Raw genomic sequence first — 26,246 nt, forward strand, 5'->3', positions numbered from 1 at the left:
CTGTATAACTAAAATGGACGAAAACCAGTGTGGAACAGAGTCAATGCAATATTTTATGTTTGTACAAAGGGAGGGTTTGGTTATTACAGGGATGGGCCGGCAAAATCCATGGGGGGGGGAGTCATGTATTGTGCATTGCACAGAGTGGGGTGGAATCATGTAATTTTGAAACAGCACAGAGTTTGGGGTCGCTTGATTTTCATAAGTAGCCATCAAATCAAAAGTTCAAAACAAGCAGAGAGAGGTACGTGTCTTAGACTGTGTGTGTTAGATTATTTGAAAATTACTTGCAATTACTAACCCATCATTGTTGGAACAAATTACTTGAGGTTTCAATTTTGTTTTTTTTTTTCATTTTGCATTACTTAAAATCCAAACTTGCACATTATTGATGTATGCTAGACATCAGACTGAATTTTGTTCGAATGAAGTTATTGTTACAGGTCCACCCACCACACCTGTTGTGTACTCCCAATCTCAGCAGATGCCATATCCAACTGATCAGTCACATACCCAGGGGACCATAACAGGTCAGATGAGACCTCAGCGCACACAATTACAAGATCAGCCCAACATACAGTCTACACAAAAGGTTGGTGGCAGTTTTTGTGTCAGATGAGATTTTCCACAAGCATATTTACAGGGCATCCTCTGTATATGTAAATGTCTACACTAATCAGTAGGAATATCTGCACTACTATTACAAATCAAAAGTAGTGTCCCTTTATGAAAGCTATTCTATGAGCAGAAAGTCAACATCTTGCTAAGTGTAAAAGTACAGCACTCTGCCCCCTGGCTATTGAATAAATTGTAGCACACATATTTGGCCACATGTTGCTGCACTGGTAACTGCCCTCACATGAAAATATCGAGTTAGACCAACAGAAGAATTGTGATATTGTTCCTCTACAGGAACTTTGATATTGATGCCCTAATTGATTGGCTGCAAAGATATTCAGATACATTATGAGCAACCAACTTCCAGTGCACCTGTGTTCCTGAATTGTTTAGATAAAAATAATCTAAGATATTTTAATGGTGTTTTACTCTGTGTGTTCAGTGTCTAGTCATGACAGAACACTCTATTTGAAAAATAAGAAAAAAATCAGTGTAAACACCCTATCACCTGCAGACACTTTTGCTTTCTCTGGAGCTGTCATTTTTCATTTATTTTGTATTTATTGTTCTTAAACGATGTCTTTTTATCTGCTCTGTTTGTGTGTTTGTTGTCTCTGCATTTCATCTGCAGCCCAAAAAGTACAGATCATCACCACAAGGACATTTGACATCACCTCATCATCAAGGGAAAAACCCCTTCCCTCAAGAAATCCAGACCGAAGCCACTCAAGTCTCTGGTACGTACATTTTTACATACCGGTATGTTCCTTGGACCTGGTAAATTTCTTGGTTACCTTGAATGATAATGATTATTGGACCTGATTTGATGTCTATTAGCTCAACTGTCAGCGACACAGAGCTTATCTGATAGGTAGATGTGTGGTGATGTCCGACGTCTGTCAACACTATCATTTAAACTTTATTCGGCAAGGATGTAGAAGTTGTATAGAGACAAAGTGATGATGTCAAAATCACTCTACGCAAAACAACAGACGCCTTGTAATTAAGGCACTGACTACGGTAATCAATAACATTAAAATGAAAAGAATTTCAACTTTCTTCCAACTTATTTGACGATTTTTGATTGCTGAGTTTTTGTGTAAGGTGAAGCATAGTGGGGGCCAGGAATTGGAATTAACTGACCAAATTGTGAAAATTTTGCTCACTAATGCTTGCTCTGTTCTGACAGTTTGGTCAACAAACCCAAACTTGGTGACACAGTGCTTCGTAGGACATAGCTGTGGGTCTATAGCTGTGGTGTTTTCAGACGGGATTCCTGCCTTTTACGGGCTGGTTTTGACTTGTACGATTTTAACCCCTCGACCATAGCTATGGGATATTCCATAGACTAGTGTCCAAATCCACCGCAAGCACCCTTTGCGCAAGTTTTTTGACGATATTTCGAAAAATTTTCCATTCAATTTGTCAACACTCATAGACAGCTTGGTTATTAGGACCGCAACCAGAAATCCGCTCAAAATTCACTGAAATATCACCTTTTTACTAGGTTTGCTAGACATGACTATACAGAGACCGCCATTTTGCTAGCGTAAAACTGTTGGTCGAGGCTCCATGCAGCCACGTCACTATAGTGACGTAGGCGGTGACCTCTGAACTTCTAAACACAAACTGAGAGATTATAGCCAGCATCCACGCCCCATGAATATTCACAGATCCTAGGACTGAACTTTTTCCCCAAGTAAAAGTTTGATTTAAGAATTCAGTTTTGTGAGACTGGCAATGTCCATAAGACGAACAATGGTCATCGATATCACACGCATTAGATTAAGCTAGAAACATGTATTTTCACTCAAATTAACTTTATCCAATTTATGTACACTGATAAATCACCATGGGGACTTCATTGGCACCTTTTATATGCATGAAGTGGTCGTCCACGATATGTGTGTAGTATGAATTCTGCATCTAGGGACGGGGGTTACTACAGCAAAGGACGGGATAGAAATTATGGGGAGGGAGGGCCAGAGTTTTTCAAAATAGTGGCCCTTCAAAAACATTTTCAAGAAAAAAGTGACCCTCCCCAATTTTCATTAGCAACAAACATGTGTCACAATCCACATCAATAATATTTAGATACTTTCCCTTATGAAAATGAAACTGTGCGGCAGCTCTGCTGTAGACTAGCGGCAGCTCTGCCGTAGAGTTGCTGCACTAGTGCTGCACAGGAAAGCTGTGCAAGAGAGGCTGTGCAGGAAAATGCAGCTAGCTGCACAGTTTCTGCACAGTGTTAATCTGAGCAGAAACTGTGCAGCAGGAGACAAAACTGTGCAGCTTCTGTGCAATAATCTCCATACTGTACACCTTGTGTGCGGCAAATGTAAAATGTGTACAGCTTGTGTACAACAGACCTTGAAGTGTGCAGCTTGTGTGCAGCAGGCCATCAAAGTGTGCAGCTTGTGTGCCAGAAATGACATTACATGTACAGATTGTTATTGGTTATTGCTGCAAATATGGAGCAACACATGATGGGCACATGGCCCACTGTTTCATTACCAGGAGTACAGTGTACCATTGCACTTCGTGACCAGTCATATTCAAGAAAAAAAAACTGACCTTTCATTTATATTTTGCATTCATTTATTTTTATAACAGACAATCCAACTTTTAAATTATAAAAACTGTTAGATAATGGACAGCTTTTAAAGCACAGTTCAGCTGGCGAAAGCGACACAGGCCTAAACTCAACAACATTGCAGGATGATGGATATAAAGAGTACATCTGTATTATACAGCAGTGACATGTACATCATTACATGAGTACCCCCTTCGACGATCTGGTTTGGTAAATCAAGGTTCAATCGACAACTGAATTTTTAGGAAAACAAATTTTTAAAACAGGGACTTGTCTGACTTGCAAGTTTAACTCTGTATTTTCTGCGAGTGATACCAAAATGCACTGAAACAGTTTCGAACGAAATCTATGATGGTCTGTAACTTGTGTAAGGACGCGTCGTAGACTTTTGTTACTGCAAATCTGTACCTTAAAAATATCGACAGATGAGAACTTTCCATTGTAGAAACAAACAAATAAACTTCAATGTCGCAGGACCCGCTACTAGTACCTTGGCTCCAAGCAGGGCCGTGGACGTGCTCAGACTTCACGCTATAGCAGTGTATACAGTATACGGTACGTACGTACAGTGCCCAGCACTAAGTCTGTGTCCTGTCATCGCTAACAAAATCTCGCTTTCTGTTATGACTGGATTGATATTCAATGCTTTTGTCCATGTTTTCAGCGTTAGATAATTGCCGAGCACAATTTTGGGTGTTTCACTGCCCATCCCGACCGCTGTACGAAAATCCAATACGCTGCTTCGCGAACGTCCAGCGCTGAGACTGAGAGCAGCCGACATGTTTACACTCTGAGGTCACGGTTCATCAAGTTCAGTTCGCGCATTGATATGGAATCTTCGTGTTGAAAGAAATTTACTCTATTTTGAGTCTTTCTATGATGAAAATAACCAGTTTCATTATACTTGTAAATTGGGTGCTCTATCAAGTATAAAACATAACGGATTGGTGAATAATGTAGAGTCAATTCCAACGTTTAAAAACGGGACTACATTATAAATCGCGTAATGATTTATAGATCGCACTTTCGTTAACGTCATGAGGCTTGATCGCGCGAAGTTAGATTTTGGCACCATCGGCTGAGTACTTGTTGTTAGGGAGTTATCTAGTGGACAATTTCGTGATCTTTCTATGGAATCGCCAGCCAAATGATATCACAGTGTTGGAAAAACGTGTATACAGCACCAGAGATTGACGGGTTTCAAAATTTGTGAACGCGAACAGCAGTAAAAATGCTGACTATGTTTTCTAAGTATGTACACACGGTTCGGAGAGACCTGCGACCGGAACCAGGATCGAATCATCCAGCCTCTGCGAGCCATTCTCAAATGTACCGGTAAGTCAATGTACCGTCCGTCTGTTCATCGCTATAATGTTCTGTAATCGTTGCATATCTATGTTTAGCTACAGATAAATTTTCGTTGAGTACTGATTCATACTGAATTCACTTTCGTTTCACAACAGTTACAGTAAGTGCTGAGATTTTTGCAGATTGTCGCCCGTCGCCGCCGTTGGTATGTAAACAACATACGGCGAGCTGTCCGCTGTTTGACATTTGATCATTATTAATTTAATAATCATAAATGTATATGCATTTTTTTGCTTCAAGTTTTCAACTTTTTTGTCTCTTTTCAAATAATTATTGATGTCTTTCATCAAATTGCGATGTTTACATGTAAATGTGTGGTCAAACGGTAAAGACTTATACTCTTCCCTGAACGATTTGTATTTTTCAGAATGCATAGTGAGGAAGGGACAAGAAATTCAGAGAACAGAAAGCCAAATCGCAGCCTATGACAGTAATGTAAATGTTACATGAAACTTATCGAGTCAAAAGAAAATCTCTTGAAGATACTTGTGGCATGAAATGAACATGGCATTTAAAATAAATCGTACCACAATTTGAATTTAATCTTTTTTTCTCTCTGTCTTTTTATTTAACAATAACTTTATTTGCGCTGACCATTTTTTTTTGGTGAAACTGGTATTTCAGAGCTTAGTTGGATAAAACACATCTTGTGCTTTCCACACTCTGTCAGGTTTTCAACGGTGTCACTAACATTGGCCATGTTTACACAAGCGATTTTACAACTTCTGTGTACATATCTGAGCTGAACGTATTATATCGTTGGAAAAGATAAAAACGTTGAAACTTATGGTACAATACAAGAAATTTTGCTGTCACTTAATTGTGTTGCTTCTTTGGTTTTCAGTATCTCTCGTCTATTTAATAATGTATTTCGTTTTCTTACTGTTGCTGAAATTGGTAAAAGTTTATCCCTGAGCTGACTGCTGTGGAATTATGCCAACTTATGAAGGAAATTTTGCATTTTGTAGTTTGCGGCAAATCTGCAGTAACATGCAAAATAATTTGCCGCAAATTTTACCTACTCCTGGTAGCTGTCCTGCAAGATGCCACAATTATCTGTGAAGTTCCTGCACAGTCTTTCAGGTACTCTGTAGTTCAAAGGGCTATTGTGCAATCACAGGCTTCCACATTTCCAACACAAACTTACTGCAGTTACTGTTTTCAGCATTTCTTGCACTATATATTTGCTCAGTGCAGCTAATGTGTATAATTCGAACGAATCACCTTACAGCAAAGCTGCTGCAACTTGTTGTATTGTTGCACAGTTCCTGCACAAAGCTACCGCACAGTTACTGTTTTCATTCCTTCTGCACCTGTGCGGCAGCAACTAATTTGCATGAGAAAAATCGCCTTACAGCAGAGCTGCCGCAACCTGCTGTATATTGCTGCACAGTTCCTGCACAAAGCTGCCGCACAGTTACTGTTTTTATCATTTCTTGCGCCTGTGCGGCAGCAGCTAATTTGCATGCGAAAAAGTCGCCTTACAGTTGAGTTACAGTAATTGTCTGTTGCATTAGTGCCGCACCTGTGCAGGAACACTGTGCAGCAGGCTAAAAATTTTCATAAGGGTTCTCTTGCAGCCATCCTGGATTTTAACTTTAAATTGACGCCATTCACACCGAAATTGAACAATCAAATTTATTTACAAATTCTTTGTAGACCATAGAGCTATGTTCCTGTGTGCCAAGTTTCAAAGTCACAGGTCCTGTCAATTTTGAGAAGAAGATTTTTTATAGTACTATTATTAAGAATTTTCTATGACCTTTGACCTGCCCTAAACCTCTGCAACTAAGCTATGGCTTATCCTACATAAGAGTCCAAGACAGCTAGTGTCTATTGACAAATGACAGGTATGAAACCAAATTCCACATCAAAATTTTGGTTTGTCCTTGACCTTTGATCCTTACATCATCCTGTACCTCATTAGTTATTCACATCTAATTCTAGGTTAGCCAATGGAGCTAGAAATCTGATTTTTGGTATTGAGGAAAAGTTTTTTGACAAAATGTCATGGGACCAGAGTGACCTTTGACCTCGATTTTACTACTGGGCCTATAAATCAGTAACCAGTTTCAGTTGCACATGAAAATTGGTGAAGATCGTTTTTTTCTTGAAAACACTCTTAAAGGGTCAATATTTTACACACCACATATCACAGACCACCACTTCATGCATATAGAGGGCGCCATTGAAATGCTAATGGTGATTTATCAGTGTACATGAATCGATTCAGTAAATCTGAGTGAAAATGCATCTGTTTCTAGCTTAACCTGCAGAACGTGAATCATGAATTATGGCATGTGAATCGTGGCATGTGAAATGTGGCATGAAGCTTGAATTAGGCTTACCCTCCCTTGTCCTACAAAGAAAGGCAAGGACATCAAGTAGGTATTGACATGAATTTTGCCTCAGATTGTTGACTACAGTTCATATTAAGGTCACTGATGTCATGCCATGCCTGCATTCATGCTAGGAACAGTAACTTATGAAGAAAGCAGCTTTGATGTGCTCACTTATGAACAACACAGGATATCTTCAGGACAAGAGGAATGTGTGAATTCTGGGCTATAAATCAGTAACCAGTGTCAGTATAGTGACCTACCATTTAAAAAAACAACTTAATTGATGATGGTGAATTTAACAGAGATAGGTCCAGAGTTGAATCTGAGGGAATTACATTTTTGTATTATGTGTTCTGTTGTCACTTCAAAACACAAGCTGCCAGAATTTACTCTGCTATCAACCCTGTGTTGAAGCATATGAACTCTTAATGACTGTCCCACTTGCAACTTGATCTTGTGTCGAAGACAAACACTTTATTGGGAAAAGTGACCAAAAGTGAACAGTGTTCAATTGTCATCCACTCACCTCTGAACTTTGACCTCATTGCATGCACTCTTGTAAAATTTCACCATTTCATTCAATTGCTGGTAGAATAACAGAAAACAACATGTTAAAATTCTACTGCTTACACTGTCCTTACTCAATTCACAGATCTGCAGGCAGAGAGTGGCTCGCATTGTGTTTTGTTTACTTTCGATTTGCTAATGTAGCTCAGAAACAGTGTCCAAAACTGATTATATTTATCATGCATCAGATGTCGATTGACATTTATCATAAAATATCATATATTGGCTGATATTTTATGGTAAATGTCACCAGGATGGAGAGATATAGGCATTGGTATATGGTAAAGGTGTAAATATTGAAAGACCTGACAAATGGTTAAGGTTAGCTGTGATATCCCAGTGGTGCTGTGGCGTATCAATTGTGCTCGGGTCAAGGGTCATCACCAAAGAACTGCTGAAAGCCACCCCATAGACTATTTTGCTAGTTTACTATGACACAGATTATAGTGTCGCTGATTTAGCTCACAAAATAATGAAATGTATTAGTCTTTGAATAAATCAACTTTTGCCCACTGTATCATTATGACTCAGTCTATACTCCTGCTAGCTACCTCTACCTGGACAATATAAAAACATGTATTTTCAACCATTTTCCAGTTAGCCATCAACAGTCTCTGCAATGTTTGCCCTTTTGTGTAAAATGTATAGTGAGTACGCTGGGGTCAAAAGTTCAAATTCAAGCAGAAACTGATAACAGCTCACCAATAAATTGTTGAAAATACATGTCATCACAGTGAGTTATCAGGAATAGGAGATAAGTCGTAAATAGTAATAAAGTAGGTACAGGTTGATCTATTCAAAGATTGACCTATGTCTTTATTTTGCAAGCTAAATCAGCGCTATTGCGATCAGTGTTGTACCAAACAAGTCTATGGGATGGCTCTCAATGGTTCTGTTTCAATGACCTTTGACCTGACTGCAGTCTATACGCCACAGCACCACTGCCATATCACAGCTAGGCTAAGGTCAAATATTGCAAATCACCAATAGAGTTTTCAAAGAAAAAGTTACTTACCAAGAAACTGTCTTCACAACATACCTAAACGATCTCTAACACCATGCCAGACAGATATCTGGAAAAATTTCACAGTTGAAATCTGTATGATTAAAATGGATGAAAGCCACATAACGGAACAGATTCAATGCAATATTTTATGTTTGTACTAAGGGAGTGTTTGGTTATTACAGGGGTGGGCCGGCAAAATCCATGGGGGGTGGGGGGAATCATGTATTGTGCATTGCACAGAGTGGAATCATGTAATTTTGAAACTCAGCCACAGAGTTTGGGGTCGCTTGATTTTCTAAGTAGCCATCAAATCAAAAGTTCAAAAATATTTTTGGAAATAAAATGACTCTCTGCATGATTTCATTCTCACATTCGTGGCCACCAGGAGTGTGGGATCGATGGTGGGGGAAAAATCAATCCCCCCACTCTCAGAAATCATCCCACACTCTGTAGTATATATTACACGAGCCCTGATTTGATTATAAACAGCCTTTTGTTCCACTCCCAAAATATTATCCAATTATTAACACACAGACTGGAACTACAAAGTAGGCAAGTCAGAGTACGGGGCAGACGACAGCATTGTCATGATTTTGGATAACGACTTGTAGGTTGTTGGTAACCCCCGGGGTTGGTGCCAGACTAAAAAACCTGCCGAATCTTCCAAATAACTGGTGAACATAGACCACTTGGAACAATAGCCAATTTTTTTCTGTTAGACATCTCATCCAGATCAGAAGTTGAAGTACCTGCAGCAGAACTCACCACGGAGTTTGCGTTAATGACACGGGATACTATATGGCCACAAAGTTGCCTGTACATTTAAACATTCAATGTTTCTGGTGTAAATTTTACGCATTTTGTGGTCATGTGAGGAAAACGAATCTCACACGCCAAGGACCTGGGATCAGATTTCTCACACTCGTTGGGGATATTTTGTCTTACACTTGCCTGCGACTCATATGAGACAAAATATCCCCAAACTTTGTGAGAAATCTGACCCCGGTCCTTGAGGGTGTGGGATTCTATAATTCTCTGAAGTCATTTCACTGTATATCTGAATAACTTCAGTTTATGTATTATCTGTCACATGAATATCTTGCCAAGGCAACTCTATACAGGCTTGTCTTCTTGTAAATTTAGCTCGATGAGGGCAATGAACAATTCCTATCAGCCTTTGGCTGAGGTATTAAGGTGGAGGTCTACTCAAAATTAAAAGTATTGTCAATTTCCTGATTTTTGCATATGTTGTGGCCTGATCAATTATATCAACAAAAATAAACAGAAAAAGGGGGGTTCCCGTGCTACTTTTTGAGTTAGGGGGTCCTAAAGTACCCCTAACCCATGCTATTTCAAGCGTTAAGGGGCCTTTTCTCACATTTTGATACTTCCAGCAAAGAACATGCGCAAATCTTGTCAGGGAATATTGTCAATTTTTTTATTTTATCACATGTTTTGCTCTGATCAATTATATAAACAAATATCAAAAGAAAAAGGGGGGTTCCCGTGCTACTTTTAGGGTAAGGGGCTCCTAAAGCACCCTAACCCCATGCTTTTTCAACTACTGAGAGGCCTTTTGTTCGTATGTTTTTATGGTTTCAGTAAAGATCTTGCTCAAAACCTATCAGGGAATATTGTCATTTTTCTGATTTTTGCATATATTGTTCTCTGAACAATTATGTCAACAAAAATAAATAGAAAAAGGGGGGTTCCCCTGCTACTTTTTGAGTTAGGGGGTACTAAAGTACCCCTAACCATGCTATTTCAAGTGTTAAGGGGCCTTTTTCTCCCATATTGATACTTTCAGCAAAGAATATGCTCAAAACCTATCAGGGAATATTGTCATTTTTCTGATTTTTAAATATATTGTGCTCTGAAACATTTTGTCAACAAAAATAAACAGAAAAAGGGTGGTCCCCGTGCTACTTTTTGAGTTAGGGGGTCCTATATTACCCCTAACCCATGCTTTTTCAACCACGAAGGGGCCTTTTTTCCCATTTTAATAATTTCAGCAAGGATCATGCTCAAAACCTGTCAGGGAATATTGTCATTTTTCTGATTTTTGAATATATTGTTCTCTGAACAATTATGTCAACAAAAATAAACAGAAAAAGGGGGGTCCCCGTGCTACTTTTTGAGTTAGGGGGTCCTAAAGTACCCCTAACCATGCTATTTCAAGTGTTAAGGGGCCTTTTTCTCCCATATTGATACTTTCAGCAAAGAATATGCTCAAAACCTATCAGGGAATATTGTCATTATTCTGATTTTTGAATATATTGTTCTCTGAACAATTATGTCAACAAAAATAAACAGAAAAAGGGGGGGTCCCCGTGCTACTTTTTGAGTTAGGGGGTCCTAAAGTACCCCTAACCATGCTATTTCAAGTGTTAAGGGGCCTTTTTCTCCCATATTGATACTTTCAGCAAAGAATATGCTCAAAACCTATCAGGGAATATTGTCATTTTTCTGATTTTTAAATATATTGTGCTCTGAAAAATTTTGTCAACAAAAATAAACAGAAAAAGGGGGTCCCCGTGCTACTTTTTGAGTTAGGGGGTCCTATATTACCCCTAACCCATGCTTTTTCGACTACAAAGGGGCCTTTTTCTCCCATTTTGATAATTTCAGCAAGGATCATGCTCAAAACCTATCAGGGAATATTGTCATTTTTCTGATTTTTGAATATATTGTGCTCTGAACAATTATGTCAACAAAAATAAACAGAAAAAGGGGGGTCCCCGTGCTACTTTTTGAGTTAGGGGGTCCTATATTACCCCTAACCCATGCTATTTCAAGTGTTAAGGGGCCTTTTTCTCCCATTTTGATAATTTCAGCAAGGATCATGCTCAAAACCCGTCAGGGAATATTGTCATTTTTCTGATTTTTGAATATATTGTGCTCTGAACAATTACGTCAACAAAAATAAACAGAAAAAGGGGGGTCCCCGTGCTACTTTTTGAGTTAGGGGGTCCTATATTACCCCTACCCCATGTTTTTTCAACTACAAAGGGGCCTTTTTCTCCCATTTTGATAATTTCAGCAAGGATCATGCTCAAAACCCGTCAGGGAATATTGTCATTTTTCTGATTTTTGAATATATTGTGCTCTGAACAATTACGTCAACAAAAATAAACAGAAAAAGGGGGGTCCCCATGCTAATTTTTTGAGTTAGGGAGTCCTATATTACCCCTAACCTATGTTTTTTCCCACAGCTGAATAGGGGCCTTTTTTCATATTTTCATCAAGAAACATGCTCAAAACCTGTCAGGGAATATTGTCATTTTTTTAATATATTGTGCTCTGATCAATTATATCAATAAATATCGACAGAAAAAGGGGGTTCCCCATTACTTTTGAAGTTTGAGGGTCCCTAAAGTACCCCTACCCCATTTTTTTTTCAAACAAGCGACCTAGCGGCGATATAGCTCCGCTGTGTTTATGTAGAGAACAACTATTTTTTGACACATGTTGATGAAGAAGGTGGAAATCTTTGATAGCTCAATGCAGTGGCCAGAAAAAAGTGGCTAAAATAAGCTGCAAAAATACACAATTGAAGATTTCATCATACTTTGAATATATTACATCGGATCATCCCTAAGAACATGTCAACCAAAGCTATCTGATGAGTAGGTTTTTGAGAAAAAAACTTTCTGACCAAAAATGGCAACAATTGCCAACCCAAAATAAAAATTGCAGATTTCATCATAATTTCAAAAGATCAAATTTAGTTCATCTATAGAAACCTGTATACCAAATTTCAAAGCTGTTAGACCAGTACTTTTGAGAAACGCATATTTTGAACAAAAATGGGAAAAATTGCCCCCATAATTCAAAATTGCAGATTTCATCATTATTTCAATAAATATCATTTAGTTCATCTATGGAAACCTGTATACCGAATTTCAAAGCTATCAGATAGGTAGTTTTTGAAATACACATTTTTAACCTAAAATGGCAAAAATTGCCCCCAAAATACAAAATTTGAGATTTCATCAGAAATTCAATATATATTACTTAGTTCATCTATAGACACCTGTATACCAAATTTCAAAGCTTTCAGACCAGTGCTTTTGAGAAACACATTTTTTGACCAAAAATGGCAAAAATTGCCCCAAAAATACAAAATTACAGATTTCATCAGAAATTCAATATATATTACTTAGTTCATCTATAGAAACCTGTATACCAAATTTCAAAACTGTCAGACCAGTACTTTTTGAGAAATACATTTTTTGACCAAAAATGACAAAAATTGCCTTAAAAATGCAAATTTGCATATTTCTGCACAATTTGAACAAATCTGAAATAGATCATCCCTAGGGACATATGTACCAAATATAAAAGCTATCTGACTGGTAGTTTTGAAGAAGAAGATTTTTAAAGATTTTTTTACCAAAAATGACAAAAATTGCCTTAAAAATACAAATATGCAAATTTCACCACCATTTTAACAAATCTGATTTAAGTCACCCTAAGCAAACTGCATATCAAATTTCAAAGCAATCGGACGAGCGGTTTCAGAGAAGAAGATTTTTTTACCAAAAACACCAAAAAATGCCCCAAAAATACAAATATGCAAATTTCACCATGATTTGAACAAACTGAAGTGAGGTCACCCCAAGTGAACTGCATATAAAATTTCAAAGCAATTGGACTTGTGGTTTCAGAGGAGAAGGCAATTGTTGACGGACGACGACGGACGACGGACGCCGGACGACGGACGACGGACGACGACGGACGACGGACGACGACGGATAATCAACCTATTTGATAAGCTCCGCGTCGCTGACAGCGGAGCTAACAAAAAGGGCCTTTTCTCCCATATTGATACTTTCAGCAAAGGAATATGCTCAAAACCTGTCAGGGAATATTGTCATTTTTCTGATTTTTGAATATATTGTTTCTTTGATCAATTATGTCAACAAAAACAAGAGGGAAAAGTGGGTTTGGCTAGGTACATGCTCAAAAATTATCAGACAATATTGTCATTTTTCTGATTTTTGCTTACGTTGTTGCATTGGTTATATCAACAAATATTGAGGTAGTTTCAAGTGTTATTTTTTGAGTTACAGGGTGTCCTTTACACAAGTGTAGCAAAAAGAGCATAAGCAGCGTTTGACTGATTGATAATGTTGCTTTATTGCTTACTTCATATATGCTTACATCATAGTATGATATCTTCTTATATAATCAATATTCAATAATAAATATTTTATATCAATATTTTATAAATATTATGCTGTATTTATTTATTTGCTCCGGAGTGATTAAAAGATGAAGAATGAATCATCAACACCAAAACAACTGTGTATACACACTAAAAGTATTTCAAGGTACAATACATTGTTTTGTAAGGCATCAAGGTACAATACATTGTTTAGTAAGGCATAGTTAGATGCCATAATGCCAAGCGTAGTATGTACAATAAATATTCTACAAAATCTTTCAGTACTGTCTCAACAGCTCTGCATGACCTGTAAATGATCTCTGAATGACTGGTTTATATGCAAATAGATATTCAAATGTGTAAAATGATTTGAAGTCATGAGAAAAATTTGTAATTGGAATACTGGTATGACTATGTTAGTGAACAGAGTGTTGACATGAGTGACATTTCCAAACCAGCTGAGAAACATAGGGCCAAAGTCCCTGAAGCTAAGATGGTAAGCATTTCACTATGAACTGTCAAAAAAAGTTGAACGTTCTGATAATTCCACACTAAAATTCAATTATTTAAAATCATATGGTAATTATTTTTTTCTGGGTGAATTGATAGGGTTTATACAGTACAAGAATTACATACAATGTAAGTCAAATTTTGACCAAAATGACAAAAAAATTCCTTAAAAATACACCTTTGCATATTTCATCACAATTTGAACAAATCTAAGTTGGATTATCCCTAGGGACCTGTATACCAAATAACAAAGCTGTCTGACCAGCGGTTATGAAGAAGAAGATTTTTTACCAAAAACACCTTTTTTGGCATTAATTTGCCTATTTTCAACAATATCAAAAAATTAAAAAAAAAGCTTTCTCAAAATCATATTTTTCATCTACACAACAAATATCAAATCAGTGAGTACTGCGGTTCTCAAGATATTTGAGTGGACGGACGCCTCACAAACGGGCATACATACATACATACATACATACATACATACATACATACAGACTGACGCCGGACGGATACCCATCCCAATAGCTTCTATAGACTATAGTCTATAGTAGCTAAAAACATAGGGCCAATGTCCCTGAAGCTACTATAGACATGGATACAAAATCGAGCATTTCCTGACTGTATGAAATTATCTCACTAAGATCATCCTAGGGACCTGTAAACTGAATATTTATACCAGCTGTTTTGAAAAAACAAGCGACCCAACAGTCGACACAGCTCTGCTGTGTTCTGTAGAGAATAACTTTTTGTGACACATGTATTGATGAAGTAGGTGGATATATTTGATAGCTCATTTCAGGATGGCCTGACCAAAAATGGCAAAATTAGCTGCAAATACAAAATTGAAGATTTCATCATAATTTCAATATATTACATTAAGATAAATATCAAATCAGTCAGTACTGCGGTTCTCAAGATATTTGAGTATACAGACACATCACAAACGTACATACACACATACATACATACTGATGACGGACGCCGGACGGATACCCATCCCAATAGCTTCTATAGTCTATAGTCTACTGCAATACATATACAGCAATTTGGCATGTCAGAACTTTTTGTACAAGATAATCTTCCAAATTCTATGGACGTCTACAGTCTTGGCTAGGCTCAGCGGTACTGTGTTTGTATTTGCATCCCTTCCGTATTTGTAAGATCACTTTTGGTGGGGTCTTTCAAATTGCTGTTATTGGGTGAAAAAGTATTCATTCTCGGGTCAAGAATAGTTTTCAACAGTAATGAATGTATTTCACTTATTATTTATACTTAAGTTTGCTAATACCATTGAGATGGGTTTGTCATGTCAGGAGAACTTTAACAATTAAAGTAATCAAATATCTACTACAAGTCAGCATGGAGTTTTCCATAAATTTCAGAGTTATGATGCTAGACAAACAGTATTGATTCTGTGAGAAAAAAATTTACAAATATTATTGATAACTTTTTTGGATTTTGTCACCCTTTCTTTTCTATTTTGATTTTTCTCTTTCAACAATGATTCAATGCCTTCTTCACCTTTCCTGTGGAATGCAAGCTCTAAATGGCCCATAGCAAGGCCACTGCTTGCAATTTTCTTACACATACATTTACTTATACACCCTTTGAGTTCAAGAGGATGTAAGGTTTGCATGTTTTGGCTTGTTACCTTTGCATGCTCTACAGACTCCCTGACAAACTCCCATGTAAATGTAAACTCATCAAAAGATGGCTGTACCTTTTCAATAAGTTTTTTCAAAGCTTTCACATCTGCTAAAGCATCATGTGCACTGTAACTTTCTCCTACAAATTTTGAAACGAGTGCAACTTGTGAGTACTTTTCACAATCGGGATATGAGGTCTTAAAGACTTTATATGAATCAACAAAGCCAGCAATGTGTGAAGACAATTCATCAACCATATCTGTTGCTACAGCAGCATTATATAAAACTCTACAATCAAATGACTTGATGTTATGTCCAACCAGAATACAAGGTTCTGGTCCAAGAAAGTCACACAATGTCAACAATGCTTGTTTTACAGGTACTGCACTGACAGGTTTTCCATTCTGTGTTAGGATTCCATTTTTCATTGCCAGACCGGTCACTCTTGATGCTGGTTCACTTATTGGAATCCTAGGTATCACATACACATTCAGACACCCTTTTGGTCCAACAGCTGCAAGCTGTGTTATGTGTGATGTTCTTGCTGAAAAAGAAAAAAAAATCATGACAAATTGCTAGATAATTTGTTTATGTTATTTTGGATTACAGTAAATTTCAATGAAAATTTCATTTGCTGTGTCAGACTTTGCCCTGGGAGATAAGTAATAACTGAAACTGACACTTGAGGCATTGATTGGCTTGTTGGTATGGAAATAATGTCATCTGCCTATTGTCTGTAAACCATTGCTGATTTTGATAAGCAAGTCATGATCATTAAAACAATGCTGGCAGAAATTTGAATCATGGATGAATTGTTCTGTTTCCAGTAAAAATGTGCTTCAGTTTGATTGATCTGTGTGTGTACAGTCCAATAGCCATTTGTAGCCTCTAAAGGTATTAAGATGAAGTAGTGAAATGATTGCAATATCAGATTAGTTTAAACAACACGTATTATCACATTGATAACAACAACACCTACCTAATCCAGTGGTCTCCAGGTCAAAATACACTACAGGTTGATCAGTCAATTCTATTGGTCGTGGAACTGGTTCTGTAGAAGGGGAAGGTATCTCCTGTATATCTTGGGTTTCTGAATAAAAAAATAGAAGCAGATGCAGATAAAATATATGGGAATAAATGATTCAGCTTTTCTTCTTCTAATGAAATAGAATATTCACTTTTCTCCTCTAATGAAATAGAATATTCACAAAACAGTAAAACCTATGGTACAAGGTTCAATGTTTTAGGTATTTGGCAAATCACAAACTTTAAGCAGACATGAACTGAGTAACTAGTTCTACAATTATGCAAATAACAAAATTGCCATCCAGCAAATGATAGAGTACATCAGGTCACTCAATGACTATGTGCACACTTGCAGATGAACTGGTACATGTCATATTGTAAGCATTAGGTTTTTGTGTGATCATTTACAATATTACCACATCAATGAATGTCAAACTTACTACAGACCTTCATGCACATGTTCCATCAGTTTTATGACATTGAGTTGAAAGGTAAATCAGTATATGCAGGGAGCCATATCAATACAAACATTCAACTATTAGCACTTTAGAGTTATTTTACATTGATTCTAAAATCATTCATCTACATCTATCTGAATCCAAACTTTCATTCACATCAATTATAAACAAGGACTAGATTAAACAAGTAATTACTTTGAACAAGGTCAATTCCTGTTGTGTATGTATCACCTTCACGGAGTTCTTGGACACTCTGTTTTAAATACTTGTTTGCCTTCAGCTCGATACGACGTTTTTTAGCACACCGGGTCTGGCTCTTCATCCGTCTCTTTCTTTCTTGATTATCCAGATAGGACGCACGTGACACACAATACTTCCCTGGAGACATGCCAATCCGTTCATTTACCTATGGCAAAACAATGACAAGTTTACAATAACATCAGTATAAATTTTTTAATACTTTTTTGTCGTGTTGTTAACTGAAGTGGGCTGTCTCAACTCCAGTTTGAAATTATTTATGGTCATAAGATACAATTTCTTGTATTTACGAAAAACTCATAGAATAGAAGTAATTATACTGCATAGCTAGGGAAAGTGTGAGAATACAACTCTAAAAGCCAACACTTCAGGGTATATTTGTGATAAGCAGAACCATATAAATAGCATCCTAAACAGATCCAAATCGATGATACTATGAAAGGAAGTAGTATCATTGTCCCTGAAAAATTCTATAAATATGTGCCACGACCATTAAAGCAATGTGTAGATTGATGCTAACTCGATCCACATCACATGATCACTGGGCTAGTTTGAAATAATGCTTGTAATTCTGGCATAAATATAACACTTGAGTCACATTATGACCAGTCCAGTGTTACTGTCAGCTTATGGAAAACTAGCGTTTCTGTGCACTGCAAAGACATCATGTTTGGGTATATTTTGCCATACAGACTACACAATCACTTACCGAAGAGACATAACTGTAACCATCATTTTTTTGGAGAACTGCTGCACCAACTCTGAAATTCAAACTGTCAGATCCAGCATAGCAGCATGACTTAGGAGCTTTGGAAGCAACAATGTTGTTGAAGTTTTCATTTGCTTGGGTACTATCTGTATTTGCCAACTTATCAGCCGCACACTGAAAACCTTCAAACACAGAATTAAGTTCTTCCTTTAAGACTGGATCATTAAGTGGTCGACCATATGGAAGTGATTTGAACTTGTAGTTGGCTCCTTTATGTAAATAACCACACCAACTACCATCACAGTACTGGTGTTCACCAAATGGATGAAAGAGAGTGCTTTAAGGCCCATTCTGATACCATTTGCATTTCCTTGGTTTTGTTTCAGCATGTAGCTGAAACATTTCTGTAGATATTTGATAACTTAACAGTTAATGTTCTATGTTTGGCTTGCAGGGCATATAGTTTGTTGCCAAGAATCTTTTTCAGGTGATTAAAGTCTGACTTCTTTTCAATCCTTTCATCAACTTCTTTGTGAACTCTAGCAATTGTAGCAGAATCTTCATCACCAACAACTGCTCCGACACATACGGTACTGTCACCCAAAGATGAACCATGAACATTGTTTACAAGTTCAACAACCATATCGGCTTCCATACCCTTTGAGCTTCCATACCAATTGTGTCTACAGTCATGCTCCCTTGGCTCTTTACCATAACGTGCTGCAGTACTACACATGTGGCATGTTTTTGAGCGCACAGAATATCCTAGCACTTTTCCACTTTTGGTACCAATCATACTACAATGGCCTGTAAGAGAAAAGAATTTTTCCTAAATCTTTTAGCTAAAAATATCACAGTGTCAATGGCACTGAAATGTGTGTTTCAAAAGGGTCAGCATGTTAGACATACCAAAAAAAGGAGCCAATAATACTCTTAGTTGTGGATATACAGCATTGTTTTCAACAGTTATCTAAGCATACACAAAGATACTGTGAGAGAGCAATTAGGATTTATCTCTGCCAGCATCTCTCTGTATGTGCCTAAATGGTTTCCAGTATGTCAACATATTATTGTATGGCTGTGATCCTGCCAGCATGTATAATTTTTAACTCTGCGTATGGAAAGTGCGTTTTTGTATGAATTTTTTTCACTGACACTCATCTTTTTTAGGAAAAATGTCTCTTTACTGTCAATGCCTAATCATTAACAGGACATACAATGACCATCAGGGAAGGTAAATATGTCACTACTGTGAAATGAAATCCTCATCCATACAAATAGTATTTTGCAAACAAATCATTGACTCTTATATTTTATTCTTGTTTAGATTTCATAGTTGCTTTTTTCAAGTTGAACACTTGCTGCTTATTGCTAAACTTTTACTAACTACAAATACATACCGGTAAATCAAAAGAATGAATGCTTCAGATATATTTTCTGGATTATACATGTTTTTGATGAAATTCAACTTTCATAAACACATACCTGACAAACTGTTGAAACTCCTTCCACTACCTCGTGTTTGCCAAGCACCATCAACACTGACATCAACACTAATGTCGCTGGAAATTACATCTCCCCTACAAGTACAATGAAATAAAAAAATAATACTTTACTGACCTACATATGAAAATATGCTCAACTATTCAGAATTGAGCAATTCAACACAGCCTTTCTAGATTAAGCTAGTACAACTGTCATGCAGCATATTTACTATGAATTTAAAATCCAGGCCTAGATTGATCAATCAACAGTGGAATGTATGTTGTCATGCCAAAAAATATACAATTCAAATTATTTTATACTATTGAGTAGAACAAGAGGATATCATTGTCTTTTATATTTTAATGCAAAAACCAAATTTGCAAATTGGACAATAAAAACTAGCTATTGTATAATTTTATGGGTTTTAAGAATAAAGCATAAAACAAAAAAGTTAATGTTGAAAGTACAACAACAGAATATATAAGGAAAATAAGTATATCTTACCAAACAAAACTAAAAAAAAGAATAGTTATAATGGTTAGAATATTCTGTGTTTATGTAACAATAGCTGAGCTTATATGGTTTTCAAAAACTAAAATCATATAAATTTTTCATTTTTAAAGGTATCGACTCTAAAATTGTCTTTACAACATTAAAATGTATTGTTTCAAAAGATAATCTACTTTAGACTATAAAATAAATACAGTTATATGTAGATCACTAATTTAAGGTAAACCTGTCTTTGTTGGCCTCTGCTTCTTTCATCAAAGCTACTTCAGTTGATTCCTTAGCTGATGCTTCTATCACACTGCCGACTTCTCTTTCCGTAAGTTTTATTGTGTTTTTGCTAATTGGTGGTATGTTGATTGACGTCAGTAAATTGTTAATTTTCCTCTCACCTATACCTGAATGTATCATGCCTATGAAATAACACAATGGAAAAGATGTGGCTAGCGACAAAAATTGGGTATACCAAAAGATGAAGACATAATTCTTGGGAGTCTAAGAAAACACAAATGTATCATAGCATCGAGAGCTCGAGAGTTCTCTGCGGACACTAATCTACGAAATATTTCACGTAACAGTGAAAATCGAGAGACAATGTGATTTGCGGAAACAAACGGCAATCGTTTTTTTGCTCAGAAAGAGTGAAAATACACAAAACAAAGCCACTACTGACACGGTCTCAGCTTGCGCGTGACATTTTATATCAAACCATCCGTTCGCTTCGAGGTAAACGATCGACTTGACACTCGCGCGCGTGCATGAAACAAAAAAAAAAGTGTAAAAAATTCGTACTTACCGATTGCAAGTTTGGTATTTACATCCCAAATCTTTTTATTTGGTCCGTGTCTCAGGCCAAGGGGAACCACGTTGACAAAATTACAAATGAGGTTGCAACACCTGACAAGCAGCCAGCCACCCAGACCATGTCGAGTCTCGCCGATAGTGTCGGTCATCCGTAACGGCATGCTGCATTGCTTGCAGCCAGATAAACCATCTGCAAGGATACCAAGATCAACAATTCGCCGACCATCTCTCCACGTGGCACTGTAGGTTGTTGGCCGCCAAGGATCGTAGTCTTCATCATATTCGCATATGACTACTTCATTGCTGGGTTCCGGAACCGAGTTGCACGAGCCAACATAGCAATGGTCGTCAGCCGTTGTGGCCGCAGTCGACTCGACAAGAGTATCAGACTTTAAACTTTCATGACTAGAGGATTGCCATTTATCCTTGAGGGCCTCAGAAACTCTTCTGGCTCTGTTTTGTGTTGCTTTGGTAGTGAATCTACCGGTGACTGTCAGCCGACTGGCACGACCAAACGACATAGTTTCACTGCTGGCGTACGTTTGCGCGACGTAGTTTGACGGCTAATGGCGGCATAATACGCAGGTCCGAGTCCATTTACGGTACCTTCTTAAATCGATCACATCGATGCCAATATCATGAAAATTTACAATTTTTTATCGTCACATAATATTTTTGATCATTCATAACAAGCCATCATCAAGTTAATACGTTTACCTTCATTTATGCGTAACACAGCCTAAATTTAAGATGTCGCAAATAATCTCGTTTTGCGATATTTAGCTCACTCTGCTACGACATAAATATTGCGCAACACCTGCGCAGACGTCGATTTTCGTACATAGTCCCCGTCCTTAAAAGCAATGATAAGGTGCAAACTGTATGTTAAGCTGAAACCTGGCATGCATTGAAAGGTTCCCCTTGTGCTGTTGCATGGCACTACTGTTTATATCTGATCAGTTTTCAGGAAAGAGAAGTACAAAACTTATCAGGATAAATAAACACAAAGGCTGGAATATAAATGGCATGGTTTCAATGACTTTGTTTTTACGCTCCCATATAACATTACGGAAAGGCTACGCTAATTCAGACAGCTTGCTAAACCCGACCAGCTCTTTGTCGGTCTCGGGTATTAAATATTGACGTTTGATCTACTAATCTGTGTACACTTGATCAGTCCTAATCAAGATATTGTGGGATACGAACTCATGCCTGTGACTAATCACTCATGCAAAAGCTTGCACATAGAACTATACACCCTGGGTTGGACAGAAAATCGGCCTAAATGTTATAAAAATAAGTCATCTTTCTTAAAATAATTGTGTATTATTAATCAATGGCAATTATAGGGAATATACCATGATCATTATTTTGATTTACTGACTTGTGATCGACCTCTTCACTGCGCATTGTTATACATATTTGACCTTTGACCACTTGTAATTCAGCATCAAATACAACGGCATGGGCAGCCAGTTACCAAGTGTGTCACTTATACTCTTTGCAAAATATTGTTTAGTCTCCCTTACAACGCATTTATTGCTAGTGTTTTCGTCAACTATACCAGTATGGCCACTTTCACATATACTCAACGAGGGGAAATGATCGAGGCAATCGACCATACTTATCGATGGCAGGTTTGGACCTAACCAATGAAGAGATTTATGTAACGTTTCCTGGCTGGAGCAACAAGTTAAACCTTGCGCTTTCTCCAGACATGGTTCGACAAACAACCATTGCAGTATTTCAGACAGTAAGTACATATCACTGTATTTTTTGTATTTTCGTGTTGATTTATTTGACACCGACATGCGGATGGGACATTCACTCGACCCCAGCTGACTATCGCTGACCCTGACAATAGTATTAGTAGCCTGCTTTGTGACTGTGTAATCACATCAAACCTTGCATGGTAGGATTGTGCATATTCTTAATCCCATGTTGACAAAGATACACGGCTAGCTGGTTAGTAAATGTAGTATTAAAGTATTGAAATGCAAAATTGCCTACAGACTAGTGTGTCGATCCTAAGCATTGATGTTTGACTAGTTATGTAATCAGTGTGACAATGTTGAATATTGCGCCTGACTGCAGGGCATTGGCCTGACTCAGCGGTTGCAGTTTGCCTTTCAAAATGAGTTTGTAACTCGTATACTGGTTACTTTAATCATGGTATTCTTGACCTAAGTAGAAAACCTTCATTCCCAAACTGACTGCCGTAAGTGTAGTGACCCAGATAGTGACAATGTAAGGAATGTGTTGGCAATCTTATTTATTCAATGGTAGTTTGACCTTCAACAGTGGGCTAGTACCATTTTCTTAGAGGCTGGAGGTGGTTGAAATTTCTGGGAGGGGATGTGTTTAATTTCACATAAGCTTATTTCTAACTGGTATGATTCAATTTACTATAAATTACTTTGAGTCTTTTCTTTGGAGGGGGGTCGTCATTATTGCATAATTAGTCATTCTCATCAAACATTACAATATTACATCATAAATTTTTACCTATATGCTATACCTATATATCTTAGTGGAACTGCACCAGCCCTCGCTAAGTTGACCTTAAAACTTTTGTCTTGATGAAACAAACCTGTACACTACATGAAGAGCATACTTGTCGGAGCAATATATACAGGCGGCAATTTTTTCAGACCCGACATGTAGAGTGCTAGACTTGCTTGTTGATAGAATGACCTAGAACATCACTCCATGTTAATCTCTGTGTTTGATATTTATGAAAATAAACACCTATAGTACTCGCAATACCGGTTTACATACTGTATGACTGTACAATTCTAATTGTTTATGATCATAACAATTTCTGTACACTTTACAATTTGCAGTGGCTGCAGAGCAACTGACCCAAAGAAAGCATCAATGTTTTTCCAAGCACAGAGCTGTATGGAAAAACATTGCAAATCAGTCTCCTGAGGTCACAGAGGTCATCCAAGATGGTCTAATCTTGGAGGCAGTAATCAGTGAAAATGGCACAGTGATGAAGTGTGGCAAGCTCTACACTACGGTAGGAATTACATTCCATGTACTAGTATCAAGACCGGGAAAGATGACCCTTCCTGTTCTGGATAACAGCTACCATCACAACTCCAGAGTCAACAGTTGTTTTATCATCAAACAACTGCTAACAGCAAATACAATATTGCTGCCGAAATCAAGAAAGATGCATCAAAGAATGTAATAGCAGCTTTGCAAGTAGAAACTGATAAAAACTACTCCACATTTGTTAGGAGTTCACGCATCTTAAAAAAGTACAATATGGATAGCTCTCTAATGTACAAGAAAAACATTTCAAATATAAGTTTTAAATGATTGAGTGGTATGATAGCAAAAAAGGAACAATTCAGTTATGGTAGCAACATGGAAGCACACACCTTTTCAAAATTTGACAATTTTATCACGCCCATGTTTCTGTACAATATAAAAGACATGCTTTGTGTGCTTACCAGTTATGTTGCCTACACTGTTTTAACTTGATAGCACTAAGTAATATAGTGAGATAGAACTGTACTATGCAGTCTGCTTCTATTTCAAAGTATTATTTACTCTTGTTTGTGCAATTTATCTCAGGTTTTAAATCTAAGGTTTTATTTTGTCCTTCATTGTTCAGTGTGCTTTTTGGGAGTGCTACAGGTTGTGTTGTATTTTGCAACACTTCATTATTTTTCATATCCATTTTAGGATGTATTTTTAATATTATTTGTTGAGCATTAATGATCAACATTGTCATTACCGTTACTATTTTGTCTAACATGTTTGCATTGTATTTCTACATCATCATCACCAAACATGTTCTTACATTTATTTTCCTGATTTTAATTTTGATACCTAAGGCTAAAAGACTGCTGTAATTTTGCTAACTTTTCAACAATTCTGATGTAGGTGTAGATTGGTTGAAGTTTAGTGGCTTTTGTAGTCTAGAAGTTAGTTATATTTTCCTATATTGTCAAAGTCCCGATTTTTTAACTTGATCACCGTCTTCTGCGTAAAATTTACAGATTTTGAATGAACAATTAAAGTGATTCACATTCACAGCTTACCGTAATGGCTGATACACTACCTCAATTTTGTACTCAGCATTTTCAGTGCTTAACAATAAGCTACCTCTTTCTCAACTCAGGATTTTCAATGCTAATTGACACTAAAAATGCCTCCCTTTATAACTCGGCATTTTTAATATGTAACAACTGATATGCTGTCTTTTGTACTCGTCTTTTTCAGTACATAACAGGCAACAACCTGTTCCTTTGTTAACTCAAGTTTTTCAGTAGTTAACATAAATAATTACCTTTTACTCAGCATTTTCAGTATTTAACAACTGACAAACTGCCATTTTTTGTACTCTGAATATTCAGTATTTAACAACCAAAACTCTATCGCTATTTTGGATTCAGGATTTTCAGTACTCAAGTCAAATTTTGCAACATTTTCAAAGTTGCATGTTTTAATGAATTGAAATAAACATGGCTTAAAATGAAGCACATGCTTGGTCTTTTGGAGGATGTGTTGGAGTGGATGGAGGATGTGTTGAGTGGTATTCTCACTGTGAAAGGAGAACCTAAGCAGTAGTTTTTATTTTGTCATACTGAAAAGATTGATTTAGGAGATCACCGTCCCTCCACATCTCTAGTGACACAATGGCACACCGGCGTACAGGATGTGAGTGAGTCACAGATAATCAACTTGAAAATAGTCCGGTCCTTGAGAGAACTGTGTACTCTATAGATAGTGTAGATGACCACTATCAAGATATGAGATATAATCCCTGATAATTTGCTGATATCCGAGTGCTGAAAAGCAGGCACAGTTTTAATGTAGCCTTTCCGCCATGTGCATATGTATATATGCAAATGGGAGGTATTCGTATAAGGTGGCAAAATGGCGTCTGTGTGTATGTATGTAAGTATGTATGTATGTCTGTTAGTCCGTCCACATCAAAAACTCCTAAACCGTAGCACCTACTGTCTTAGTATTTGGTGTACAGGTGCACCTAGGGGTGGAGATGTGAATTTGTTCAAATGAACATGTCAGTGCCAAAAATATGCAAATGAGGGGAAAAAAGGAAAAATCCTGCAAATGGCTAAAACTCAGTAAGCATTGGTCAGATTTGGTTGAAACTTGGTATGCAGATTTCTTTAGGTATTCTAAATTATATGTGCAAAAA

At 37.1% G+C, this 26,246-nt stretch overlaps 2 protein-coding genes and 1 long non-coding RNA gene across 7 annotated transcripts in view; 2 read left to right on the forward strand and 1 right to left on the reverse strand.

Moving 5' to 3' along the window:
• LOC139127176 (myosin-3-like) overlaps positions 1-26,246 on the forward strand; it is a 182,777-nt gene that overhangs the window by 55,832 nt on the left and 100,699 nt on the right. Inside the window, exons 13-14 of one of the 5 annotated variants that reach the window (XM_070693096.1) lie at positions 432-592; positions 1,250-1,355. The exons of 2 other annotated variants lie outside the window; for them this stretch is intronic. In XM_070693096.1, coding sequence (XP_070549197.1) covers positions 432-592; positions 1,250-1,355 — 267 coding nt within the window. The remainder of the gene's footprint in view (positions 1-431; positions 593-1,249; positions 1,356-26,246) is intronic. 2 more of the 5 variants (XM_070693092.1, XM_070693094.1) reach the window with 2 other exon arrangements.
• On the reverse strand, positions 13,679-21,588 carry LOC139127102 (uncharacterized). The gene is made up of 8 exons (XM_070693022.1): positions 21,060-21,588; positions 20,493-20,676; positions 19,757-19,851; positions 18,775-19,078; positions 18,272-18,608; positions 17,500-17,710; positions 16,800-16,910; positions 13,679-16,364 (listed from the first exon to the last, which is right to left on the reverse strand). The coding sequence occupies exons 1-8, from the start codon at positions 21,586-21,588 to the stop codon at positions 15,559-15,561; spliced, it is 2,577 nt and encodes an 858-aa protein (XP_070549123.1). The 3' UTR covers positions 13,679-15,558.
• On the forward strand, positions 22,421-25,563 carry LOC139127203 (uncharacterized). Its single transcript, XR_011550955.1, has 2 exons — positions 22,421-22,820; positions 23,911-25,563. It is a non-coding gene; the product is annotated as an uncharacterized lncRNA (long non-coding RNA).

Source organism: Ptychodera flava, unplaced genomic scaffold (genome assembly GCF_041260155.1).
Source record: "Ptychodera flava strain L36383 unplaced genomic scaffold, AS_Pfla_20210202 Scaffold_29__1_contigs__length_4469600_pilon, whole genome shotgun sequence".
NCBI classification, from domain to species: Eukaryota; Metazoa; Hemichordata; class Enteropneusta; family Ptychoderidae; genus Ptychodera; species Ptychodera flava.

Bases quoted from the DNA above. Each gene is read 5' to 3' on its own strand.
- LOC139127102 (XM_070693022.1), bottom strand. From the start codon at position 21,588: ATGTCGTTTGGTCGTGCCAGTCGGCTGACAGTCACCGGTAGATTCACT. The intron at 20,677-21,059 runs GTAAGTACGAAT...GTTATTTCATAG, and splicing joins AAATACCAAACTTGCAATCG to GCATGATACATTCAGGTATA. The intron at 16,365-16,799 runs GTAGGTGTTGTT...TTTCTTTTTCAG, and splicing joins CCTGGAGACCACTGGATTAG to CAAGAACATCACACATAACA.